The sequence below is a fragment of the Parasteatoda tepidariorum genome, chromosome 8 (genome assembly GCF_982258835.1).
Source record: "Parasteatoda tepidariorum strain Cologne lab strain chromosome 8, Ptep-v5.0, whole genome shotgun sequence".
NCBI classification, from domain to species: Eukaryota; Metazoa; Arthropoda; class Arachnida; order Araneae; family Theridiidae; genus Parasteatoda; species Parasteatoda tepidariorum.
Genome location: NC_141762.1, coordinates 32,189,886 through 32,212,979, shown reverse-complemented (window position 1 = coordinate 32,212,979; position 23,094 = coordinate 32,189,886). Strand labels below are relative to the sequence as shown.

The 23,094-nt window shown below is 26.1% G+C and overlaps 2 protein-coding genes across 2 annotated transcripts; both read left to right on the top strand.

The window, feature by feature from the left end:
* The first annotated feature begins 694 nt into the window (after nucleotides 1-694).
* Elp5 (Elongator complex protein 5) lies at nucleotides 695-1,861 on the top strand. The gene is made up of 2 exons (XM_087150095.1): nucleotides 695-830; nucleotides 942-1,861. The coding sequence occupies exon 2, from the start codon at nucleotides 970-972 to the stop codon at nucleotides 1,822-1,824; it is 855 nt and encodes a 284-aa protein (XP_087006221.1). The 5' UTR covers nucleotides 695-830; nucleotides 942-969; the 3' UTR covers nucleotides 1,825-1,861.
* Nucleotides 697-23,087, top strand: LOC107438519 (CYFIP-related Rac1 interactor B). The gene is made up of 10 exons (XM_043046474.3): nucleotides 697-830; nucleotides 7,209-7,294; nucleotides 8,368-8,489; nucleotides 10,502-10,607; nucleotides 12,212-12,348; nucleotides 13,021-13,095; nucleotides 16,135-16,337; nucleotides 17,721-17,847; nucleotides 18,595-18,665; nucleotides 21,034-23,087. Exons 2-10 carry the CDS (start codon nucleotides 7,225-7,227, stop codon nucleotides 21,095-21,097), a joined length of 975 nt encoding a protein of 324 aa, XP_042902408.1. The 5' UTR covers nucleotides 697-830; nucleotides 7,209-7,224; the 3' UTR covers nucleotides 21,098-23,087.
* Nucleotides 23,088-23,094: the final 7 nt, after the last annotated feature.

Genomic DNA, 23,094 nt, shown 5'->3' with positions numbered 1-23,094 from the left:
TAAAAATAAAACTATTTTTATTGTTTTTAATATTTTTAAAACTATGCTTTTAAATTCGCTGTTTCTCTGCTGGCCGTTCACACCGTTTCTGTTTGATTTACAGGTTTGTTTGTTTGTTTTAAATCATTGTTCTCCAATATCGCAGATTTTAAACTAGTCTTACAAAGTATAGTATAAATTAGTTTAATGAAATATAGCTTGATTGTTTAGTTAGAGTACTTTTTTTTTAATTTGAAGTTTATAATTTAATTTTTTTAGCACTACAGTAACTAGGGATACATTTTAAACATAAAATATACGAATGGGGATTTTATTGCTGAAATTGAGCTTTTTATCCAAAGAGATCCCATTCCTATTACACCATTCCTGATTTGGTTATGTTCTCGAGCATTCTCCGGGCCCCGCATGATAGTCGCATATGCTATTGCATGTCAATGCCAGTCACTCACACGCGAGTAATTATCCTTAGTTAGTTAGTAATTAGCCTTAGTAATTTCTAAACATTCACACTCGTGTCTAGAGCAATCGCATGCAATGTGAATGCACTTTCGCCAGTACTTTCGCAAGTGCATTTTTAGAAGCATACTTACCGAATTCCATGAGCGATAACAGCGCTCCCTGCTTTTACTGCTGCGAATAAAGTTGGTTAATATTTTTTAGCTTTAGCACTGAACTTCTTTAAATTGTGTTGAGTGGCAACAATCAGGTAATAATGCGAGGAAGTTGATTTCGAAATTTGTTTATATTTCTAATATTAAAATTTTTTTAAATATACAATTAAATAATTCAGTCCAATATCAAGAAATTTCAAATTGTTCTATATATTTTTTGTAAGTGAATTGTATAAATTACATACATTTATTTAAAAGCATTTAACTTATTTAGATCCTACGCATACTGATTTAGTTAAATTTGTTATTTATTAGTACCTTTTATTTCAGCTTGAGAGACTATTATTGTGTATCAAAAATGGGGCCTCGAGTAATAGCCAAGACTCAATATTTCGATTTTAATCGAGATAAGCTGTATGGTGATGAACGAATGAAATTTATATTGGTTAAAGACACCACTGATTTTCCAGGATTTAATCTTTTCAAAACAATTTTGAATTTATATTGCAAATCTGATCTAAGTATATCTTTACTATGCCTTGATGGTCCTGCTAAGGATATTATTTCTGGTCTTAATTTCAACCAAGATAAGTTTGTTGTCAATGATGAGTTTTTAACTTTATGGAACAATAAACAACCAATAAGCGTGACATATTTTGATAAGCTTTTAAAGCATGAGGGTTTATTATGTATTTATTCACTAACTTCATTAATTATACAAGAAAGTTCGGATGGAATTTATAGATTCTTATATAAATTGCTGAATGAGAATTCTAAATTGCAAGTTTTGGCGCTGGTGCATGAAGATGTTCATTCTAATAAAGAAATAGCAATTTTTGATAATCTGGCCACATCAGTTATCGATGCAAGTTTTTCGGATGATTACAATAAGTTTTTGATTACTACATCCACTACTAATAAAGCTTATGGTCAAATCATTTATGATTATGAAGTGTCGCCAACAAATTTTACATTTATATCCGTGAATGAAGTCCTGAAACACAGTGCGAAACCTATGGCCAAGAAACCAGATCCAACTGCTAATCTCACATTTAATCTGAACTTAAATGAGAAGGAGAAAAAAGCAAGGGGACAACTTCAAATGCCATATACGAAAACTGAAGTAATGGAAAGTATTACAACTCAAGATTTGGAAGATTTTTATGAAGAAGAAGATCCAGATGATGATTTAGGATATTTAGAAGCTGTGTGAAAATGCATCGAAAATAAAACTTAAGGATGTCTCGAAATATTTATTTTTGAAATATAAAATTGATAATAATTTTAAGAATTAATGTTGACAGCTGTAATATTTTTAATCTATGCTTCCATTATGTAGGTACATATACTCTCATTTAAACTTGGGGAGACTCATAAATTTCAAATGAAATTGAGTGTCAAACAATTTTTTTTGTTAGTTACTGTAATGACTGCTTGACCAATTTAAAATATTGCTTTAAGACTAACAAACATATTTTGTTATGGGGGAAATTTCCGTATCGTGATCTGTGGCAGAATAATCGCTAATTCTTAGCAACTTCCGGGCAGCACCCCCTCGAGAACTGAAGGAAACATCACAAAAAGGGTATAACTCGTAGCTACCCTTGGGCAAGCATCTACATAAAAAAATATTTGCAAGTCTAAAATCTATTTGGTGCCTTGGCGATTGCAGTTAGCGTGACAGATCGCAATGCGGAAATATCCCCTTCTACTGCTAAAATTAGGAATTATACCAAATTTTTAAGGCTTATATCAAAGCAATTCTTTAAATGTGTGTAGCTTTTATAGATTAGAAAAAAATTCTTCCTCTATATATGTCGTTTTTTTATGCTTTACTGAAGAATTATTTTAAATTTTCAAATATAAAGTTGAATTCCAGACTTATTCAAATTATTACTTTATTGTATAACTAGCACTTTTATATATAAAGAAATATATTTTAATTCATTTTTTTTCATTATTTATTTATTGGTGGTCTGTACTTGCTGCTTAGAACCAAGTAGCTAACTATAAATGTGTAACACATAAATTTTTATTTTCAAATCAAAAACATTTTATTTTATTCTTATCTTACACTATCACTTTAAGTTGCATATTTTAGTACATGTATTATTTATTAATGTAAAATCATGGCCTATTTAAAAAGAGTTTTATTTTTCTGTTTGATTTAGCCCTCTTCAGCTTTAGCATTAATACTTTTAATATTCTTGGTAGTTTCTAACAGCAGCTGTTTTTATATGTATATATTTTTTAAAATGAATATTAAAATGAAATTATTTATTTTATATTACTATGCTTTATCTCTTTAAACTTATTCCAACTATCTTTGTTCGATATTCCATTGTACTAAGCAAATTAGAAGCTACTTAGCAAGAAAGACTTAATATTCAGCAATTTAATTCAATTAATATGGTGTTACGTTTAAAGTAATTAAACTCATAGGTTTATTACAAGAAAAAATAATAGCATGATAGTCAATTTGTATCAGCAAACCCATTAAAATGTGGAAATAAATTTGTGGGCTGTGAAAAATAAAATCTGTTAGTGAAACTTACAGGGTTGGGTTTTTGCCGTCAAAAACTGGTTTTTGACATGACAGTGGTAAAAACCGTGTTTTTACCGGTAAAAACCGTCAAAAACCTACTTTTTCTTTAATTTATGGCATATAGCGAACAATATATTATTTTCACTTAATTGCCTTAATAAATGAATGTTGTAAATGATTGCTATTGATTTTGCAACTATATACGTACATGTATTCTTATAGAAGGATATACATTCATACAGAAATATTGTAACATACTTATTGAAAATAGTGATACTTAACTTTTATCATTATAGCTTGATTTGCAAAGGATTCAAAATTTTGCACATCTTAATTGTTAGAAATAAACAAACAAACAAAAATACTTGGAACTATTAATAAATTCAAGAACTAAAAAGAAGAATTTGCAATTTGGCATTTTTTAAATATTAGAAATAAGCTAAACAAAACTTGCAACTTCTAACAAACTCTAAGTCAGGAATGACTTGACATTCCTCAGTAATGTAATATGCCAAACAAAATGATGCTTGGAAATTTTGAAAATTTTGTTTAGTATCCTAATATTTTACTTCAAATAGTATGATTTGATATAATCATGTTGGGAAAATGCAAAAATCTGTTCTTAAATATCTCTTAACAACTTTTTTTCTAATTTTATTGCCCAAAAATGAATTAATTTTAAATCATAAGCAGTTAAACTCAAATTAAAATACAGTTTTATCAAAACAATGGGTTTTTGACAGAGGGGTTTTTGACATGACGGTAAAAACCATGGTAAAAACCGTCATGTGTCAAAAACTTGCCAACCCTGAACTTATGTATTCACCGTTAAGAATTGTATTGTTACTATCAGGGCTCGCGCTAAGGACTTCAAATTAATAGCCAGTAAATTAGCCAAATTTCAAAATTCTTAGCCAATGGCAAATGTTAAAAAAAATTTTATGTTTTTTTTTTTTTTTTTTGTGGGAAACTTCAAATCAACATACAAATTTACTATGAATTGAATTATTTTCTGAAATGCAAATTTAAATCGAGAGTCATTTTGCAGTTGGTGAGAAGTAAATGAGCAATGAATGGGAGAGAGAGAATGAAAAATGCAGGTGTTTTACCGTCTTTGTGATAGATTTGAATTAATTTATGATAATTTATAAGATATGAATAGTAATATAAGGATATACACCTTAAAAACATTAAGTTATTGTCGCATTATTGCATATGTTATTATCAAGAGAAAACATATATTTTCTGCAACAATAGTTGGATGATAATATCTATCTTACTACCATTTAATTACTGTAATCAATTAAAAATACAGTTTTTTTAAAAAATTCTTATTGATGTTTTTTTTTTTTTTTTTTTTTTTTTTACACGGTTGAGGGAAATATATATATATTTGATATATTTGCTGTAGAAAAAAGTCATTCACCAACACTTCTGCCAAACAAAATTTTTTTCGCCGAATTTATAATCTTATCGCGGGCCCTGTTTGTGCATGGAATAACTATTCAGAGATTCCGCTATACTTCAGTCCCTAGGACTACTCGTTATATTCCTGAACAAGAAGAGTTATATTTAGGCAATAATAATTTTGTCTGCATAAATCTGCTGGTGCCTTATTATTTTCTCATACTGAAAAATTACAGTTCCAAATATGGTGCGTAATAATTTATTTTTCACATCCTCTCTAAGATTTTTAGCAGAGTTGATGTGTTATATTGCATAGGTGGAATCACTGCTATTCAGAAGTCATTTATTGAATTGTTTTGTTATATTTCTTATTGATTTAATACCTTCTTTTTTGCATGTTGTTAACCTATATAAATATATGGTTCACTTACAGTTTCCAAATTGTTAAGAAGTTTTTATCTTGTTTCTTTTGCTTTTGTAAAATTTAGTTTGCAATAAACAGATTTTTCAAAAAAATGATTATGTTTTTTAGAGTGTAGTCAGTTATTTTAATTAAGTTCATTTTAAACCCTTTGATGGTCCTGCATGTACGAAGTTGTGTTTTAAAAAGCAGTCTCTCCTGTATAGCAAACTAACCAGTTTTTATCACATAAATGGCTATGGAAAAGTTGTATAAAAGATAAATATTTTCTGAAATTAGTAAAGGTGCCAGAGGGCTATTAATATTTTGATAATTTAATTTTTTTTTTATATATGTAAAACTACTGAGAATACACTCTAAATTGTGACAGAGGCATCCTTTTTAAATGTTTTTTATCAACTGACAAAATGAAATAATTGTGCTAAAAGTAAACTTTGCCTATTATGTAGTATATGCTATTTTATAAAAGAGCTTTTTTCTATTAGTTATTATGCTTTCTGATAGCTTTGTTATTAAATTACTAGAAGCTATTATAATCATATCTAAATGTTGAAAAGAGAATCAATTTAAGCCTGTTTAATTCACTTTGTGTTAATTGTTATATTTTTAAATATAATCATTTTCTAAGAAAAGAAATTTTTATGCATACAAATGCTATTACAAGCATTTCATTTTATATATTAAACATGACATCAAAATTTCATTCCTTTTAAATTAGTTTTTCTTGAATTTTATCTGTGATAATCCTGTATTTTCTACATAGTTTTTTTTTTTTAATATATTATGGATTTGTTAAAATTTCAAGTTAAAGATACGTTTACTTCCTTTTTCCTGATTAGTTTCGTTCTAAACTCAAATATTTTTACAAAAGATTATAAAAAATATTTATATTTTTAAAATTTAGTGCTCTCTCATCTTTAAAAAAAAAGAAAGAAAAGAAATTGTATTTAAGAACTTATGATATAAAAATCTAATTTTGTGTACCATAACTATTAAGTGTAACGTAATTGTCAGAACTATTTCAATATAATAAACATAATTGTTATTACCAACAGTGTTTATTTTTAATAATTTAATATAAAAAAAAGCGCACGAGCCTTGAATAAAAGAAGTTTTTTCATCCTATAGGTAGCATAAGGTGTTATTTCTTATTTGTTTTTAGTTCAATTACAATGGGGTATGATTTTGTAAACCCATAATTGACCCAGTTCAAGTCATGAATAAAACCTTGTAATGTGATCATATCATATAATTATGGCACAGCATAACAATGTGCAAGAGTCGAATAGGTAAAAATATGGGACCATTAAAAATTTTCTCAGTTTTTAACATATTGAGCTAAATAACAATGAAAAAAAGTTCATATACTGTCCTTGTTAATACTTAAAATAGCAGTCTTTTACAGTTTTCTTTATTGTGAAAGCTCTTAAATTACCTGGATAGCGATTAAATTTTATATATCTATATTTTTTATTAACCAAGGAGTGTATTACAGAGAATTTTTTTATTCTCCATCTTAGTTTACAGTACCTATTGATCAGCTTATTTAAATTCTATATGTTATTTAAGTTTTATGTGGCATAACTGATAACTTCTCATTTTCCATTTAAATCCAATATTTAATCAATTTTTTTAATGATGTTTGCCATTTAATTATTTTCTTGAAAATTCTTTCACGTAAGGATTTGAAATGAAAATAATTAAATAATTTTATTTGTTAAAAAATTACCTTTTAAGTTTGTATATTTTTTTTCTTCAAAACTACTGTACTTGAGAAGTTAAAGTCTTCTAGTTATTTTTAAACAAATACTACATTTATGGGTTTTGTGGTGCAATGAGGGGAATAGCTATCTTCTCCAAATCACTTTAAAAATTTATTTTAAACTTAATGACTGTCTTTGTGATTGTTGTTTTTTTATTTTTACTTGTACTGTTCTCAATTGAACTTAAGGTATATTTGCTTATTGAATTTAGTGATAGAAGATACATAGTAATGCACATTTTCTGGTTACTTTAATACCTAAATTCATGCAAGAGCTTCAATAGTTAAAATTATTACTTCTTTATGCATGCATATTTTGAAAAATCTTAGCTAACTTTCCTCTATCTATGACTTTCACTTCTTTAATTCAAATTAATTTTACTATTATGTAATTTGCTTGAATTTTTTTTTTTTTTTTTTTTTTTGTCTCTTTTATATCAATACTTTTTATTTCTTTTGTAGGATTATAAAATCTTGAATGGGAAATCTTCTAAGGTTATTATCACGGGATGATTCTCCAAAGTATGATGTTTTTGTTGACTTCGAAAGTAAGCCAATTTTGTAATAATGAAATTAATCATACAATATTATTGCAGCATGTTTATTATTCAAACAGAATTTCATTTAAGAAGGATTAAAATTCTTTTATGGATCAGTTACGAAATTCTTAATAAAATATTGAAATTAAAAAAAATTTATTAAAAACTGCAATGTTAGACAACTTTTCCCATACCAAATCTTATTTTGCAAAAAGGTCTCGAAGAAAATATTTCTTACAGTATTGAGCATAAATTGAAACATAAAAAAAAGGTTTTGAAACATGAAAAATGTATGCCTCTAATTTAAATTTAAAAAATAAATTGTTTATTTATTTACTTTTTTGAATTGCATTTAAAGATCAAATTTTGTATTTAAAGATTTCTAATTCAAGTACCCAAAATTTTATCCAATTTCAAGGCTGATTGTGCTCCGGATAAAATCCGGTTTTTTCGCTAACAGTGATCCAGAAGTTTCAGAAAATCGAAGGTCCAGACGCTTAAAAAAATCATTAATCACAGAAGTTTCCGGAAATCAAATTTTCAAAGGTGGAACTTAAAAACACAGTTTATTTTATTTGTTTGTAAGGGAGGGCCAGATACTTTATAAGCTTATATTCATGATTAATATTAATTTTTTATCAGTAAATAGTTATTATAATCATAAACTGAAGAAAGTAAGACATTTGTAAATTTTAATTTCTTCTCCTAGTCATCATGGGTATGTATAAATGGTATAGGTGTGTGTAAAATTTTAAACATATTTTAAGTAAACTAAGAAATATTGAGAAAAAGGAAAAAAACCTTGTTTAAATTTTTTTTTTTAATTTTTCAATTTAAATTGTTTTTTTTAACTCAATAAATTTTCCGGAATTTTGACTTGGGCTCACAATTACCCCTCCTATTGTTATGCTAGTTAATTTAAAGACAAAATGAATTAAAATATTTAAAAATAGTTCGATATATGTAAAAGGCATACTCTTCTCTTGAAGTTTTATGATTTATGAAGATTGTTCTGTTCTGCATAATAAATTGCTAAATTTTATTACTAACCAATTTTTAAAAAAAAATTTCTCCTTATGTAGATGCTCAACCGACACAAATGGAAGAGGAAACTTATCGACTAGTTCATGATGTCCTTCAACATTCCAAAAGAATACTTATTGAGCTTCAACTATATCAGGGAGCAGGCAATGCAATTAGAGAGGTTAATTAAATATTTCGTTATTTATTATGTACTTTTATTTAATTGGTATTTCTACATTCTAGGGAACACTTAAAATTAAGCCAAATGTAACATTAAACATTGTAGAAATTGTCACCCAGTTTGTGAATCGAAAAGAAATAGATTGCTAAATAATTGATTACTGTTTATACTTCAGTAATTGCTTATATCTATTGTATAAAACTCCTGATTCTTATGGAAATCTGTAGTTCTCAATCAATTTATTCAGAATTTTGTATTCATGCCATAAGACCTCCCATTCAAAAGCAAATGCCTATTAAAAACAGTTCCTACAAGATTATCATTAAGACCATTGTTCGAATTCAAATTGAATTATTTTTGCTTTCAATTCATTTTTGGTTTATGTTGATAATTTACTAAGTGAAACTCTTTTTCAGAGTCTTTTAATAGATCTAGATTCACATCCCCTTATTGTAATCATTCTGAATGTGAACACTAACACATGACATGTAACTATCTTAATATTAAAATGTGTATCTTATATACTTAAAATTCAGTATTATGAATTCCTTTTTTTCTTTTCTTTCATATTAGCTCTTCTATAATTAAAAAGGAAAATTTATATTAGATTTTGGGAATGGAAGTATAAAAAATTCTGTTTATCACTGAGATGATAAATATCTCTCTTCACAATAAGAAATAGTATAGAAGTGTGATCTAAAATATTAATCAAATAGTATGCATATCAAATCAAACACATACTGGGTGTTCATATTACAATGAATTTTATCCACCTGGAAAAAAATCAGGAAATTTAATTGACCTTTTGAGTGTTAGTTCCCGCTTTTCCCAAACTTTTAAAGCTGCAAGATTAAGTCCATCAAAAAACTGGCTCTTTTCATGTTATACATTGGGAGAGTAGTGCATTGTAAAAAAAATTCCATGCAATTTCATCCAGGGGGTCAACACTTGGAGGGTTAAAATACCCAAAGAGTCAGGGAAAATTAGGTAATTTAATTTTAGGGTACCTTAAAGTCTAGCACCATAAAGGTCAGCACCTTAAAGTATTCTTTAAAAAAAAAATTCCAACAATTTTTAAAAAAAAATTCTTTGTTCTCCTAAAAAGTGTAAGTACAAAGTTCCATATCGGTTTACGAGGAACATCTATTTTCGGGATACATTTTAACTAGCAAAATAAATCTTCAAAAAAAAGTAAAGATTCCATTTTTATTTTGATAAATGCATTTTAAGAGTTGTTATGGGAAAGAAAGAACAGCAAAAAAAGAATAAACTTCATTAAGAGGAATAAACTGAGCATTAATGAAGCTGAATATTTATAATGTTGGAAAGAAACACCTGCACCCAGTCTTTGTTTTAGTTTAAACTATAAATGTAAAAAAGAAAAACAGGAGAAAATGTTTCCTCAATCATAAAAAAGAAACATTGAAACCATGTCCTCCAAAAAAGAAAATTAGTTTTAAAAATAGGAATTAAAGCTGTCATTTACTCCATTTTTCCCACAAAAAAAAAAAGTTTTATTGATGTTCTATTTTAGCAGTAAACTATTTTGTATTAACCCAAATTTCTCCTAAAATATCCCTGAAAAGTAATGCTTTTTGTCAATTTTTGTTGTATGTATTAATCATTTTAGCGCATCAAAAAATTTAATAAATAATACATAACAGTTATAGCAACATTTATGTAGTGTTAATATTGATAACAATTGATTATTGTTAATGAATAAAAGTATATTTTATTAAAAATATTAATAGAACAGCCTACTATGATGTGATAGTATTTCGAGTAGGCATACCACCGTATAAATGAACTCATATATAAAGTATAAATGAACTCATCCTGGGTTACCTCTGACACTGTTATTTTTTTAATGTGTTTTCTATTGTTTATAATTGAATTAATGAGTCTAAAAACAGATCTCTACTGGGAAATTCACTTTAGTTTACCTGTTTTTGAACTCATCAATTCAATTTAATTATTTCTTTAAAGTACAAAATAAGATCTGTTGTTTGCAGGCAATTGCAAAACCTCACAATGAAGAACTTCAATTGAGAGCTTGGGAAGCTGTTATACCATTAGTTCTTAAATTAAGAGAGTTCTATGAGTTTTCTCAAAAATTAGGTAGTTGTTACACTTTTTTTTTTTTTGGTTATTATTATTATTATTATTTGTGTGTTTTAAATATTATTATAAGATAATTAATTTTATATCTCTTACACAAGTTGTTGTATCTTTTTAAACAGAATACTTTTGGCTTTTTAGTTATTGTTTTTCATATTAAAAATTGTCTTTAAATGAAATAAAAATTATAAGCATTTACAGTTTTAATTTTTAGTAATCTTATTAATTTCACTAAAATATATTTAAAAAACATGTAATGAACTTTCACATTTTTATATTACTGGCTATTTATAATAAAATGCTAAGTACGGTAGTTATCGTTGAACATCAAATAATTTGAATGATGTTTGTGTCTTAATGCTATTGAGAACCTATTAACCAATATTTACTATATACAAATTTTCTTTTAACCACAATTTTTATTTAGGGACAAACACATAATTTTGCTTGATTAAAAAATATTCATATAATATTTTAGACATTTTTATGAGAAATTTTCTGTGTAAAATTAAATTTTTAAAATATTGCAAAATGTCTTTTTCTATAATGTTGAGTTTTAAGTAAATACTAATTATTGTAATAATTAATTTTTATTCACACAGCAGAGTTTCATTATTAAGAAAAAAATATTGTAAATGATCTTATAATAGATATGGAATAGCATAATGTGGCTGTACAATTATTACATTAGCTATTTTGAAAATATTTTACATTTTTCAAATTTATTAGCTATATAAAATTTTAAGTGAAAAAGAAGTCTCTTAGAATATTAAAGAGTTTGACTTAGAAATTGAAACATATTGCAGATTCAACTTCTTTGTACAAAATGTTTATTTTGAAGAAAAAAAAAAGCTTTTAATGTTTTTCTTTGTATTTTTGATTTCATTAAAATTTTTATTATTTTCTTTGAAAAATATATATATATCCCAATTTGGTTGCAGTTTCTTATTTAAAAATTTCATCTTCAAGTAAAATTTTTCCTTTTTTGGAAATGCACACCTTTTATATTATGACACGTTACCAGGAACCTGGAGCCAAAAGCAATTTCCCAGGTAATTGTTCTGCTCCCTGATAATAAGTTTAATCTATTTTAATATATATCTAATATATACATTTTTTATTTAATTTTAATGTATATTTATATGCACTTACAAGTTTCAGTTTTTATTTAGAAATTTTTTTTAAAAAAAACATTAACATAGTTATTAGCTTATCCAAAAAATCCAAATTTAATTAAATTTACAGTTGAGTTATTTATTCTTTTTTAAGAAAAGAATTGAATGTAATAAATGCTCCTTTGTATTAAATCATAATTTTATTATAAATGTATTTTAATGCCGAAAATAGTCTTTCTACAGCAACTTGCCTTACAGGCAATGCCTTTAAAATGTGGCAGGCCTCTTGAATATCTGTAGGATACAATGAAATTGCTGAAGCATGGAAAATTTAGAGCTCCAAAGAAAACGCCACTCAGGGTCTCGATTTCTTATTGACAGATGTATCATTTTATTTCACACTACAATTTCTTATTTTTAGAACTATCTTTTTGTCTTTATTTCTCAATTAACCTTTTTTTTTTAACTAAAAGAAATGTGTTGTTCTAGATGCCATAGTTCCTCGTATTTTGTGGGAGCTGAGTTCAGGGCCTTTGACACCCACTGAGCACTTAAAGATGCAGCAAGCACTTGTTAAACAATTTGCTGAAGTTTTGGATTTTGTGCTAACTTTTGATGACCTTAAAGTAATGTAGTATTTATTATTTTGATGTTTGATATTTCTTTTACATTGTGTATTTTTGTCCAATGTTATGAACTTTTTACTTTTCTGAAAACTTAGTCTCGTTATTGGTATTATTTTTGCATCAATTCATCAATTAAAGCATTTTTTATTGTATTATTTATTAAATATTAAGTTGTTTACATTATTTGATTTTACCATTTACTTTTAAAGTAATTCAATTTCCAAACCTTCCACCATCTATCATTAATGATGGCAAAGTTAAAAATTCTTTTAACGTTCAATAAATTAAGGTCTTAATATTACTCTTAAGTCCAAATAAATCTCTTTAAATTTAATAATAAAATGAAATAATTTTTTTTCAGTGTGTAGAAGCTCTTATTTCTAAATTTGTAAACCTTATACAATGGAAATAAAATTATGTGATATAACCTTTTAACTAAAAATTTTTACCCCCCTTGTTAACAACACTGACTGTCAAAAATTAGTGCAAAATCATGCAAAGTAAAATGGGTGATTCATGTCAATTTTTCAATAAAATAAATCCAATTCTTTTGATCTCTCACACCAGTTTTTTCTAATTTTGTCTTTTTTCTGTTGCATAATTTTTAACCTTTGCATAAAATCTTTCTTATTTATATTTTATCAATCTAAAGTAATATTTATACTGTTACAGATGACGAATCCTGCTATTCAAAATGATTTTAGCTATTACAGAAGAACTGTAAACAGGCTTCGTTTAGCTAATCAGGTTTGCATCTTTAACTTAACTAATTTATATTAAAGTTCAGGATAAGATTTTTCTGCTTATTTTATTTTTTTGTTTTTCTGCATATTTATTTGTTATTGTTGTTCTTTACATTTTTTTTCATATTATTTCTTCCTTAACAACATTATTAACTTGTCCCCAGCTATGCTCACAATTGACTCAATATAGGTCCTATAAGAACGTGCACTGAGGGACCAGTATTGAGATATCTAGATTTTTTAATATTGGTCCTTCAATGGTCTATATTGGCTGAATAATGAATATTAAATTTTGAGTGAATCTGACAATTCTGTGTAGAGCAATATTGGTTGTAAAATATCGGATGAATAGGACAATTCTATGTGGGGCCAATATCCTTATTGAGCCAAGATTTGTAAATTTTGGTCATAAAGTTTAAACAATTTAAGAAAACGGATTGCAATTAAACAATTTAAAAACAATTATTTTATTATTGTAAGTTTATTATTTTATTCTCATTAAACTTGCTATTATATTGATTGTTTCCTCGACTTTGTACTGGAAAGTTACAAGCTAACAAATAATTGTTTGTTATATTAATTAAATTTTTTTTATTCTTAAATGCAAAATTTCTGAGGGTATATTTCTCTTCAGTTTTTTATGTTCCAGATAACTGGAAAATTTTTTACATTTTTAGTAATTTAATACACATGTTTGTCTAGTTGTCATAAGAATTTGCAAAAATTGTAGTTAATTGTAAAAATATAGTAGAGGTATTACATTATTAATAATTTAGTACATATATTTACTTTAGACAGCAACAAATTATATGTATTATTTATCAGTCAAACAGAAATTGTCAACTAAATATTTAAATTCAGCAATACATTTTTTTTAGAAATGTTTAATCATTTCTTATTCTTACAATAAATCATTATTCGGTAGTGTGTGCAGGGTGCATACAGATTCCTTATACTCCTTAGAAACTCCTTGAAAATAAAAAAGTCTCCAAGGAGTACTTGGAACTACTTAGATTTCTAAATTAGTTCTTAGAAACTCCTTGGATTATTGCGTTGCATAGATGAACTTACTAAGTCCGCTGATGAATATGCTGTCCAAGCAGGGAAACTAAATGATATGACTTAGCTGTCAAAATCTAATAGTTTAAGAAAAACTTCAAAAGAAGAAAAAATCGAATTGCAAGAGTTAGAAGAAAAAAATAACAGCAAATAATTTTAATTTCGCGTGTTACAAGCGAACTTAATTAATAATTTACTGTGATTTTTTTTTTTTTTTTGTATAAAAGGCCTTAGATTTTCTTGTGTATTCAAATTTAAAAATATAAGATTGGTAGATTTTTATGTTAATCTTTAACATATGTACTTTAACAAAAGTTATTAAAGTATTTGAAACTCAAAAATGTATTTTTAACAAGATTTATTGAAATATTTGAAACTGAAAAATGTATTTATGTGTAAAAGTGATAACTTTATTTATTTTTCTCAATGAAGTTTGAAAAAATCAAAGTTTATTTCAAAAGGGCTAGAAAAAATATGCAAAATATACATTTTTGCATGTTCCTTATAATAACTGCTTTTTAATTTAAAAAAACTGTCTAGTTATCTTTTACACAAAATTTTTAAATTTTTGATAAGTCCTTAAAATTTTGGACTCCTTGGATACTCCTTGGATTTCTTCTTCTGATCTCTGTATGAATATATATATACAGTCGGACCTCTATTTAACGAAGTCGCTAAATCCCGAAAAAAAGTTCGTTATATGGAAAATTCGTTAAATAGAAAATCATCTTTTGAAATACTTACACAACGTGGAATAGGTTTTAAATTCATGGATACTAGAAATAATTAAAATTGCAATTGATGCACCTTTATCTTGTAATTTTTTCTTTAATAGTCAGGCACTTTCGCTTCGACATTTTGCAGCCGTAAGAAAAGCAACAAGCAGCACTCTGATCCGCAATCTTAAAACAGGAGCTCTACCGAGTGAACAACGAGAAAGTTGAAAGTTTTTCTAGAAAGGAAGTGAACAGTGGGGGTGGAGAATAGGATAGGACATTTCAATAAGGGACCAGGGACCACACACTTTGTTGACCCATTCCTTTATCTTCTCTGCTCATTTCCTATTCAAGGAATTTGACCCTTTCCCCCCTTTTCTAGTGGGATTGCATTTCCTGTATGAAATGCAAACAAAAAGGGAAAGGAATTTTACTGCTTTCTCTAAAAGTTAAGGGGATGCGAAAATCAGTTCAAAGTTATTTCCCCCATAAAATGCGTTAACTAGTTAATAATTTTCTCAAATAGTTTGGGACATGGGGAAAGTAGATCCAAAAAAAAAAAAAAAATTCGTTAAATAGAAAATTCACTTCGCTATTTAGAAGTTATTTAACGAAGAAATTTCCAAAATGTTCCAAAATTCCATGAAAAAATTCGCAAAATAGAGAAATTCGTAAAATGGAAGTTCGTTAAGTAGAAGTCCGACTGTAATTCACTTTAATTTTTTCATTTTCCATATATTAATGTTTATTGTGCACTTGTGCGTGTCAAAAGTATTTTATTATGTATAATCTTTAATTACACAGGTTTCTAGAAAATTTGGAGAGTTCTTAGACTTTTTTTTTAAATGTTTCTTTGAGTTTTTAGTTTAAGTAAAGAAAGTAAATTCATAGTTAAGTAAATTATTTTTATTTATTTATAAATTTTTTAAAGCCTTTATAATATAACATGAGAGTTAAATACTTATGAAAGGCATGCATGGGTGCAAAAGTACAAGTTAGTTTTACTGGTTTTTCTAAGCGTCCAGAAATTGTCAAAGAGTGGGGATTTTTTTTTTTACAAAAACCTGATAAGAATATTGTAACAATAAGTTTGTATGATAAAAAAAACCAAAGAAATACAATATTTTACTTTAAATTCTATCTTAGAATTGAATTATAAATGATGATCGAAATATAAATAGTGTGAATGTAAATTGGCACATAAATTTCATTTTATTTCTTATAAATGAAATTCTTCTTCTTAATTATGTGCTATATAATTCATATAGGATCCCACAGATGATGAATTAGAAGTACCAAATGAACTGGCAAATCGAATGTCTTTGTTTTATGCACATGCTACTCCAATGTTAAAAGTATTAAGTGATGCAACCACCAGATTTGTTGCAGAAAATAAAGATTTACCCATTGAAAACACTACTGAAACTCTGGGAACCATGGCAAAAGTTTGCCAAAGAATGATTGAAAATCCGTGAGTTAAAAAATAAGCATATATTGTGGAATTTGATTTGAACTATTCATTATTTGTTTGACCTTTTGTTTATATTTTTAAGCTTAAGACAATCTTATGATAAGTTTTCCAAAATATACATTTTTGCATTAAATTGTTTTTTGATATTTTGTCCAGTTTATATACTCAAGTATCTTGAATTTCTACCACATAACATCACATTACACAAAAACATCTTATTGCGCACATGGAGTGTTGATTTTCACCAGAATCGCCTTCATGAGCAATTGAAATTATAACTTATCATTCTATTTGCCCAAGTTTTTCATTTGTTAGAAAGAATTTTGAAAATATCCAATATCAAGTCAACAAAAAATACAAATGTATTTTGCAATAATAATATTTCATGATCTATTAACAATAATGTTTTATAAAAAATACTGGATTCCCACAGTTCTTAAAAAACCCGTCGAAACTGGTTAATTTTTATTTTAGAAAATAAGGACCCTTGAACTTTCAAACAAACAACTTAACCTTTTCAACAACTTAAATTTTTTGGTTCAAGATTTTTAAAATCCTCAATTTTTAAATATCATTAGTTGATGGAAGAAATTTTTTTAGTCTTATAAAATATTTAAAACAAAAATATCAACGTTCTTTTTGTCTAGAATGAGATTCTGCATGAAGAATAGAGCATTTTAAGAGAGAAGTAGGGGGTGTGAGTAAGGGCCTACCCTGCAAGCAAAGGGACGAAATCCTGTCCTTACTGTTGTCCTTTTATTGAAATATTCTTCTATCTAAAATGAGACTCATGAAATATTAGAATAGGGTGTGGGGGTACTGCAAGTTGAAGACATGCCTTCTTTTTGGCAATTTCGAGGTACCTTTCATTGACCTAAGATATCAAAAGATTTCAGGAAATTCAATCCTACTGGTAGTGCAAGTTATGGAAAAGAAAAAATTTTTGAATTACAGAAAAAATTTTTGAACTCCTGTCCATAACGAAAACAACCATTTCTAAAAAATTCATGGAATATTTCAAGGTGCAAAAATATTAATTTTTAAAAATTAGTAACTTCCCGATTGTGCTAAAACAGTTCCATTATAAATACAATTATATCAGTACTTGCAATAATATTGAAATTGTGTTTAAAAAGCTAAATAATTAGTACTGTCACTGAGGGTATATGCATATTTGATGATAAATAATTATTATTCTATTTTAATCATCCCTAATTGTTTAAAAAAATCATTTTATTTTTTCAACAAGAAACAAAGTCCTTAAAACTCCTTAATTTTTGCTTTGATAAAAGAGTGGAAACTCTTTAAAATAGTTTATTTTGTTAATCTTAGTATTTATTATTTTTTTTTTTTTAATGCTTGTTGTTTCTATATTCCTTTTAGAGAGTTTTGTTCCAGATTTCATCGAGAAGACACGATACTTTTTATTCTTAGAGTCATGGTTGGATTAATTATTCTATATGACCACGTACATCCGGTTGGCGCATTCAGTAGAAATGCTCATATAGATGTAATGTATTAATTTATTTTACTGTGCTTCAATTAAATACATTTTATTAGTTTAAACCTTTGCATTATAATATATTGCAGCAGATAAATGTTTCAAACTCTAATCTTGATAAATTATCAAATTAAACTTATGGGAATGTGTACTGATTTAGCAACTGTATAACCAGTAGTACTGTAAATTTAACTGCGAAAAAAAAAATTTCCTTTATAAAAAAATATATGTATGAATTTATTGACTAAATGTACTTTTTTATTAGGTTTTGGGATTTTTATGTAAAAATTTGTGTCTAGTTATGCAAAACATTAAGTTATGGTTCTAAATTTTATGATTATTTGTTATTAAGTGTTTATAAATACCAAGTTGTAAGTCTTTCTTCTAAGCATAATAATAATCTTATAGTACCCTAATAATAATATTGCAATTATATGTAATTTTATGAAATAATTAATAATAAAGAAAAGAATATTAAATTGTTTATTTACCGAGTCTGAATATTGTATTTAGTTAGAAACAATCCTTTATATTAAACTGAAACATTCTATAAAATTAAATATTCAAGACCAATGCTTAAATCTTTATGAGTCATAGAGTTCAAGCTAAATGTTAAAAATCCTAGACAGTCTTGTTGAAACTTGTTTATCTTGTGTTTTCTTAATGAGTTCAAAGTTGAAAAAGTTTATTATTGTTATCGAAACACTTTATTTCAGGACAAAAATATTTTTATTTATATTTTAATTATACTTTTAGGTTAAGGGATGCATCAAAGTGTTAAAGGATCATCCTACAAATGTTGTTGAAGGTCTTTTGAATGCATTAAGGTAGGTTGGTTTGTTTTTTGCATTTTCTTTGAATTTTCAGGAGTGCAAAAATTGCTATTCCTGTATTAAAACAGTTGCTAATTTTGTTAAAATTCTCAAAAAATATTAAAGCTTTCTAATGCAAAGTAACCTTCTGCTTTAATCACTAATTAAACTTCAAATGCCAATTTTGCTGTTGAAAATTTCATGATGAAATGAAACTAATATTTATTTTTTTTAACCTCATTTCTGTTGCTATTTCATTTTATTTTTATTTTTTCAGAAATAAATTAATTGAAATGTTACCTTTTTCTTATATAACTACTTTATAAAGTTCTGCTAGAACCATTTTTATTTTCAACTTTTTTTTTATCTTGTTATAGACAAAAACAACATTATTTATTGTTTTAATTTTTTAACCAGTAAAATTTTTTTATTGAGTGACTTTTCTCTTATTTATTTTTATTTTTTAAGAGATTAACAAAGAAATAAATAATCTATATTATATAAAACGCTAATACATATGTATCAATAAAACCAATGATATTTCTTTTCTCGCATTGGCAACAGTTTTCATTTTTAATTGATGGGCTTCGGCACGCAAGAGCATGTAGTTAGCATCATATGGCTAATCTATATTATATAAAACGCTAATACATATGTATCAATAAAACCAATGATATTTCTTTTCTCGCATTGGCAACAGTTTTCATTTTTAATTGATGGGCTTCGGCACGCAAGAGCACGTAGTTAGCACCATATGGCTAATCTATATTATATAAAACGCTAATATGTTTTACACAATGAAAAATGTAGCTAGCGAAAATGCAATACTGTCATTTCAGTCTAATACATTTACTTTTTCTGTTAAAAAGTCTTTCTGTATTTAAATTTATCTTAAAATTTTATTCTACTTGTTACTGTGTATTGCTGTAGAATAATTTATAACTCAAAAAGTGTTTTTGCATAACATATTTTAAGCATGAAAAAAATTTCAAATTAAGGATTAGTCATTTGTTAGCTCAAATCTTGTATTTCTTTTCCTCACTGTATTATTTTAATTTATAAAGATATTTCAAATAAAAGATATTACAGAAGAATATCTCCCCCAATATTATATAATAAGGCTGATTAATAAACACTAGTTAGAATTAGTTATTGTTTGAAATACCTAATTTTTTTTTAAAAAAAATGCAATAAACAAATGAGCATTAAAAAAAACTAAGCTTGGGGAAGAATTTTCTATCTAACAATAATTTTTTCCCTCGACCACATAACAATTTTTAATGGTTCGAATTGAGCATTTGAAATATACTATTTGTGATAACCATTAACTAACTAAAAATAAAATCATACTTTCCCTGATTGTTAATAAGTAATATTGTGGGCATATATTTTAAATTTAAATGACCACACACTTTTGTATAGTAAATATCATTACAGTGAAACCTGTGTAAATTGACGATTGTTGTTAATTTTTCCATGAATGATGATAGTGAAACGGGTGATCTATTTATCGAAGAGAATGAATCAGTTTTGTTTAAAATAATTTCTTACATCAGCATTCATATTTCCAATCAAAATATTGATAAATGTAATGAATTTTTTTAATTACTTTAAAACGTTGCTTGCTTTAAAACGTAATTAACTGCTGAAAGAACTACAATTTATTACACAAACTTAATATTAAATTGATATATTAAAAAAAATATGCTTATTTGTTTCTTTAGCATTCCTGTTTTTTATTATCAAGTATTTTTTTTTTTAATATTTAGACACATGAACTTATGGAATTCGAAAACTTAATGTTATATCTTTATTTTATAATTTTAAATTATTTTTGTTTTGCTTACAAAATTAATTTTTTGCAGATGTGGGATCTCGTTACATAAAAATATTTTTCTGGTCAATGTGTGAAAGGCTTACAATAGCATTTTATAATATTTTTACTCATATTTAACTAATTTCTATATTCAACATACAACATCAGATCACTGAGGTTTTACTATCTTTTATTTTATGAAATTTAAATTCTGTTCTTGATTATGGAGGTCACTTTGGATAGGTGATCAACTTACAAAAGTGGCCAATTTGTTTGACAACATTCTATTGCTATGATTAAGCATAGTTTTGTATTCTACTTCATGCCTATTACCCGAAAGTTTGATCAGTGTGAAATGCCTCTAAGCAATTTTATTGTTGAAAATATTAATATTGTAGGTATGTTTGAAAATCCTAACACAGATTTGACGCTTTATCTTTAAATTCTGTTTCCATATGGTACATTTTTTTTTAAAATTTCACCTCATATTTTTTATGTTTAAATTAAATGTCTTTTGTTATTGTCTCTTTTCTAAATTTGCATTATAATGTTTTTTAAATGACATAGGTATACTACAAAGCATTTAAATGATGAGGCAACACCTCGGCATATAAAGAGCTTACTAGTCTGAGGAAAACTCTTTCCCCCTACCCTTTTATGTGATTCCATGTGGATTTTGAAAAGTATTCTACTACTTTAGGAAAAGTATTTACTCACACATTTTAGAATATTAAGTTTATCAGATTTTTAAATTAAAAGGAAGATAATTACTTTGCTTACTGTTTATTCTTTATTATATTTGTGATCATTGCTGTATTTTTTGACTTGTATATTTTTTTTTATGTATTTCATCACTACTTCCAATATATTTCATCATGTATATGTCTCAGAGCTATGTTTTATTTTTTAAGAAAAAAAATCATGATTATAAAACTGACATTTTTTAATAGTCTTACATGAATGAAATATTAATTGAAATTCATCATATTTATCTTCTACTTAAAGGTATTAAGTCATTTGGTACAACTACGAAACTTATGATGCAACACTGATTAGAAGTTAATTTCTCTCTTCATTTAGTTTAAATATAAAAATTGATTATTTAGCACTAGTCTTCTTAGACAAAAAATTTGCCTAAATATGGCATATATTTGGCATAAGTATGGCACTTGTTTGCCTAAGTGTGGCACATTGTCTTTCAAAAAGCATTTGTGATCTATGAATATTCAACCAAAATTAATTTGATTAGTATCTGTCCAAAATTAAAAAAATGTTTGACTTAAATTTTTATTAGTATATACACATTTAGCGTTATTAATTCTAGAATTATTTTTTATCCATTTCTATGGCTTCCTCTTTCTAATTTGTAAAAAATTGTATTTTAATTGTTAATGAAGAAATAGATTTTCAAGAAACGTTTTCCTGTTTACTGATACCGGTGAAATATGAAGTTTGAAGTCATTGTTGTAAAATATATTCCAGATTTAATGAAACTCAGATAAATGGCCATTATTGTATGAAATTAGTAAAATGTCTCTTATGAAGAAATTATATTGTACTCTTTATATATTATGAAGTAATATTGTATTTTTATGAATAATACTTTCCTCAAAATCTGTGTCTAAAGTTTAGTTTTTTATAACTAGAATCAGCTCTTTAAAATCAAAGTTAGTTTAATTCATATCTTTTGCCACGTGTCATTTTTTAAAAAAAATTATAGATGCATTTTAAAGCTTGTACAGGAATAAATACAAAATATTTTTTTTACTATTAGAAATAATAGTTAAATGATTTTGTTGAAAGAGATATAAAACAGTAATAAGCAGTGAAGTTTTTCATTTAATGTGATATTTATGTTTGTTACTTTATATTCTAACTTTAAATTAAAATGTTGTGGTACTATATTGCTTTTTATTGTAATATAACTGTTGAAATTAGGCGAATTTTTTAAAAGAAATTTTTTATTGTTTAACATGAACATTTCTTTTTATAGAAAAAATTTAGTTTTCAGGGCCAATAGTTTAGGTTGAACTGTGTTAAAGATTATTATTTCATTATTCAGCATCTTTCTAGTCATACACAGTTATTGTAAGCAGTAAAGTATAGTAAATTTTTTTAGGAGTGCAAAATATTTTATATAATTTCTTATGTTATTTTTCTTGACTAATATTTTCCATTATAGTTGATTGCTTTATTTTAATTAACTGCCTGAAAATTACTTACGTGTATTTTAAATTATTATGAATAAAAATAATTCTGCAAAACTTTTCTCACATATTTAAACTAAAATAATCCAAACAGGCTTTATCTTAAAACTATTTTTCTTCTTTTATTACTCTTTTAAAAAAATGCATTAAGTGGTGCATTTTACTGCATAAATCGTCACTAAGTGCTTAAGAAATTATTACTACTTTTTTTTTTTTACTGAAATAATCACAAGGTACACTAGTCAGCTAATGATGATTTTGGGAGACTGATTCTAAACGCAATATTTAATCTTGTTTCTTTAAGAAAAATCATAACTAATTTATTTATTGTCTACAAATTTGCTAAGTAAATTCAATCTTATTATTTTGCGATTCTATTGTTTGTTTTCAATTAAAATTAGCAACAAAAAAAAAGACTATT

What these genes read in the sequence shown, in the direction of transcription:
- Elp5 (XM_087150095.1), top strand. Translation starts at nt 970, where the DNA reads ATGGGGCCTCGAGTAATAGCCAAGACTCAATATTTCGATTTTAATCGA.
- LOC107438519 (XM_043046474.3), top strand. Translation starts at nt 7,225, where the DNA reads ATGGGAAATCTTCTAAGGTTATTATCACGGGATGATTCTCCAAAGTAT. An exon ending in TGAGTTTTCTCAAAAATTAG is followed by an intron (nt 10,608 to 12,211) that starts GTAGTTGTTACA and finishes GTGTTGTTCTAG; the next exon opens with ATGCCATAGTTCCTCGTATT. An exon ending in TAACTTTTGATGACCTTAAA is followed by an intron (nt 12,349 to 13,020) that starts GTAATGTAGTAT and finishes ATACTGTTACAG; the next exon opens with ATGACGAATCCTGCTATTCA.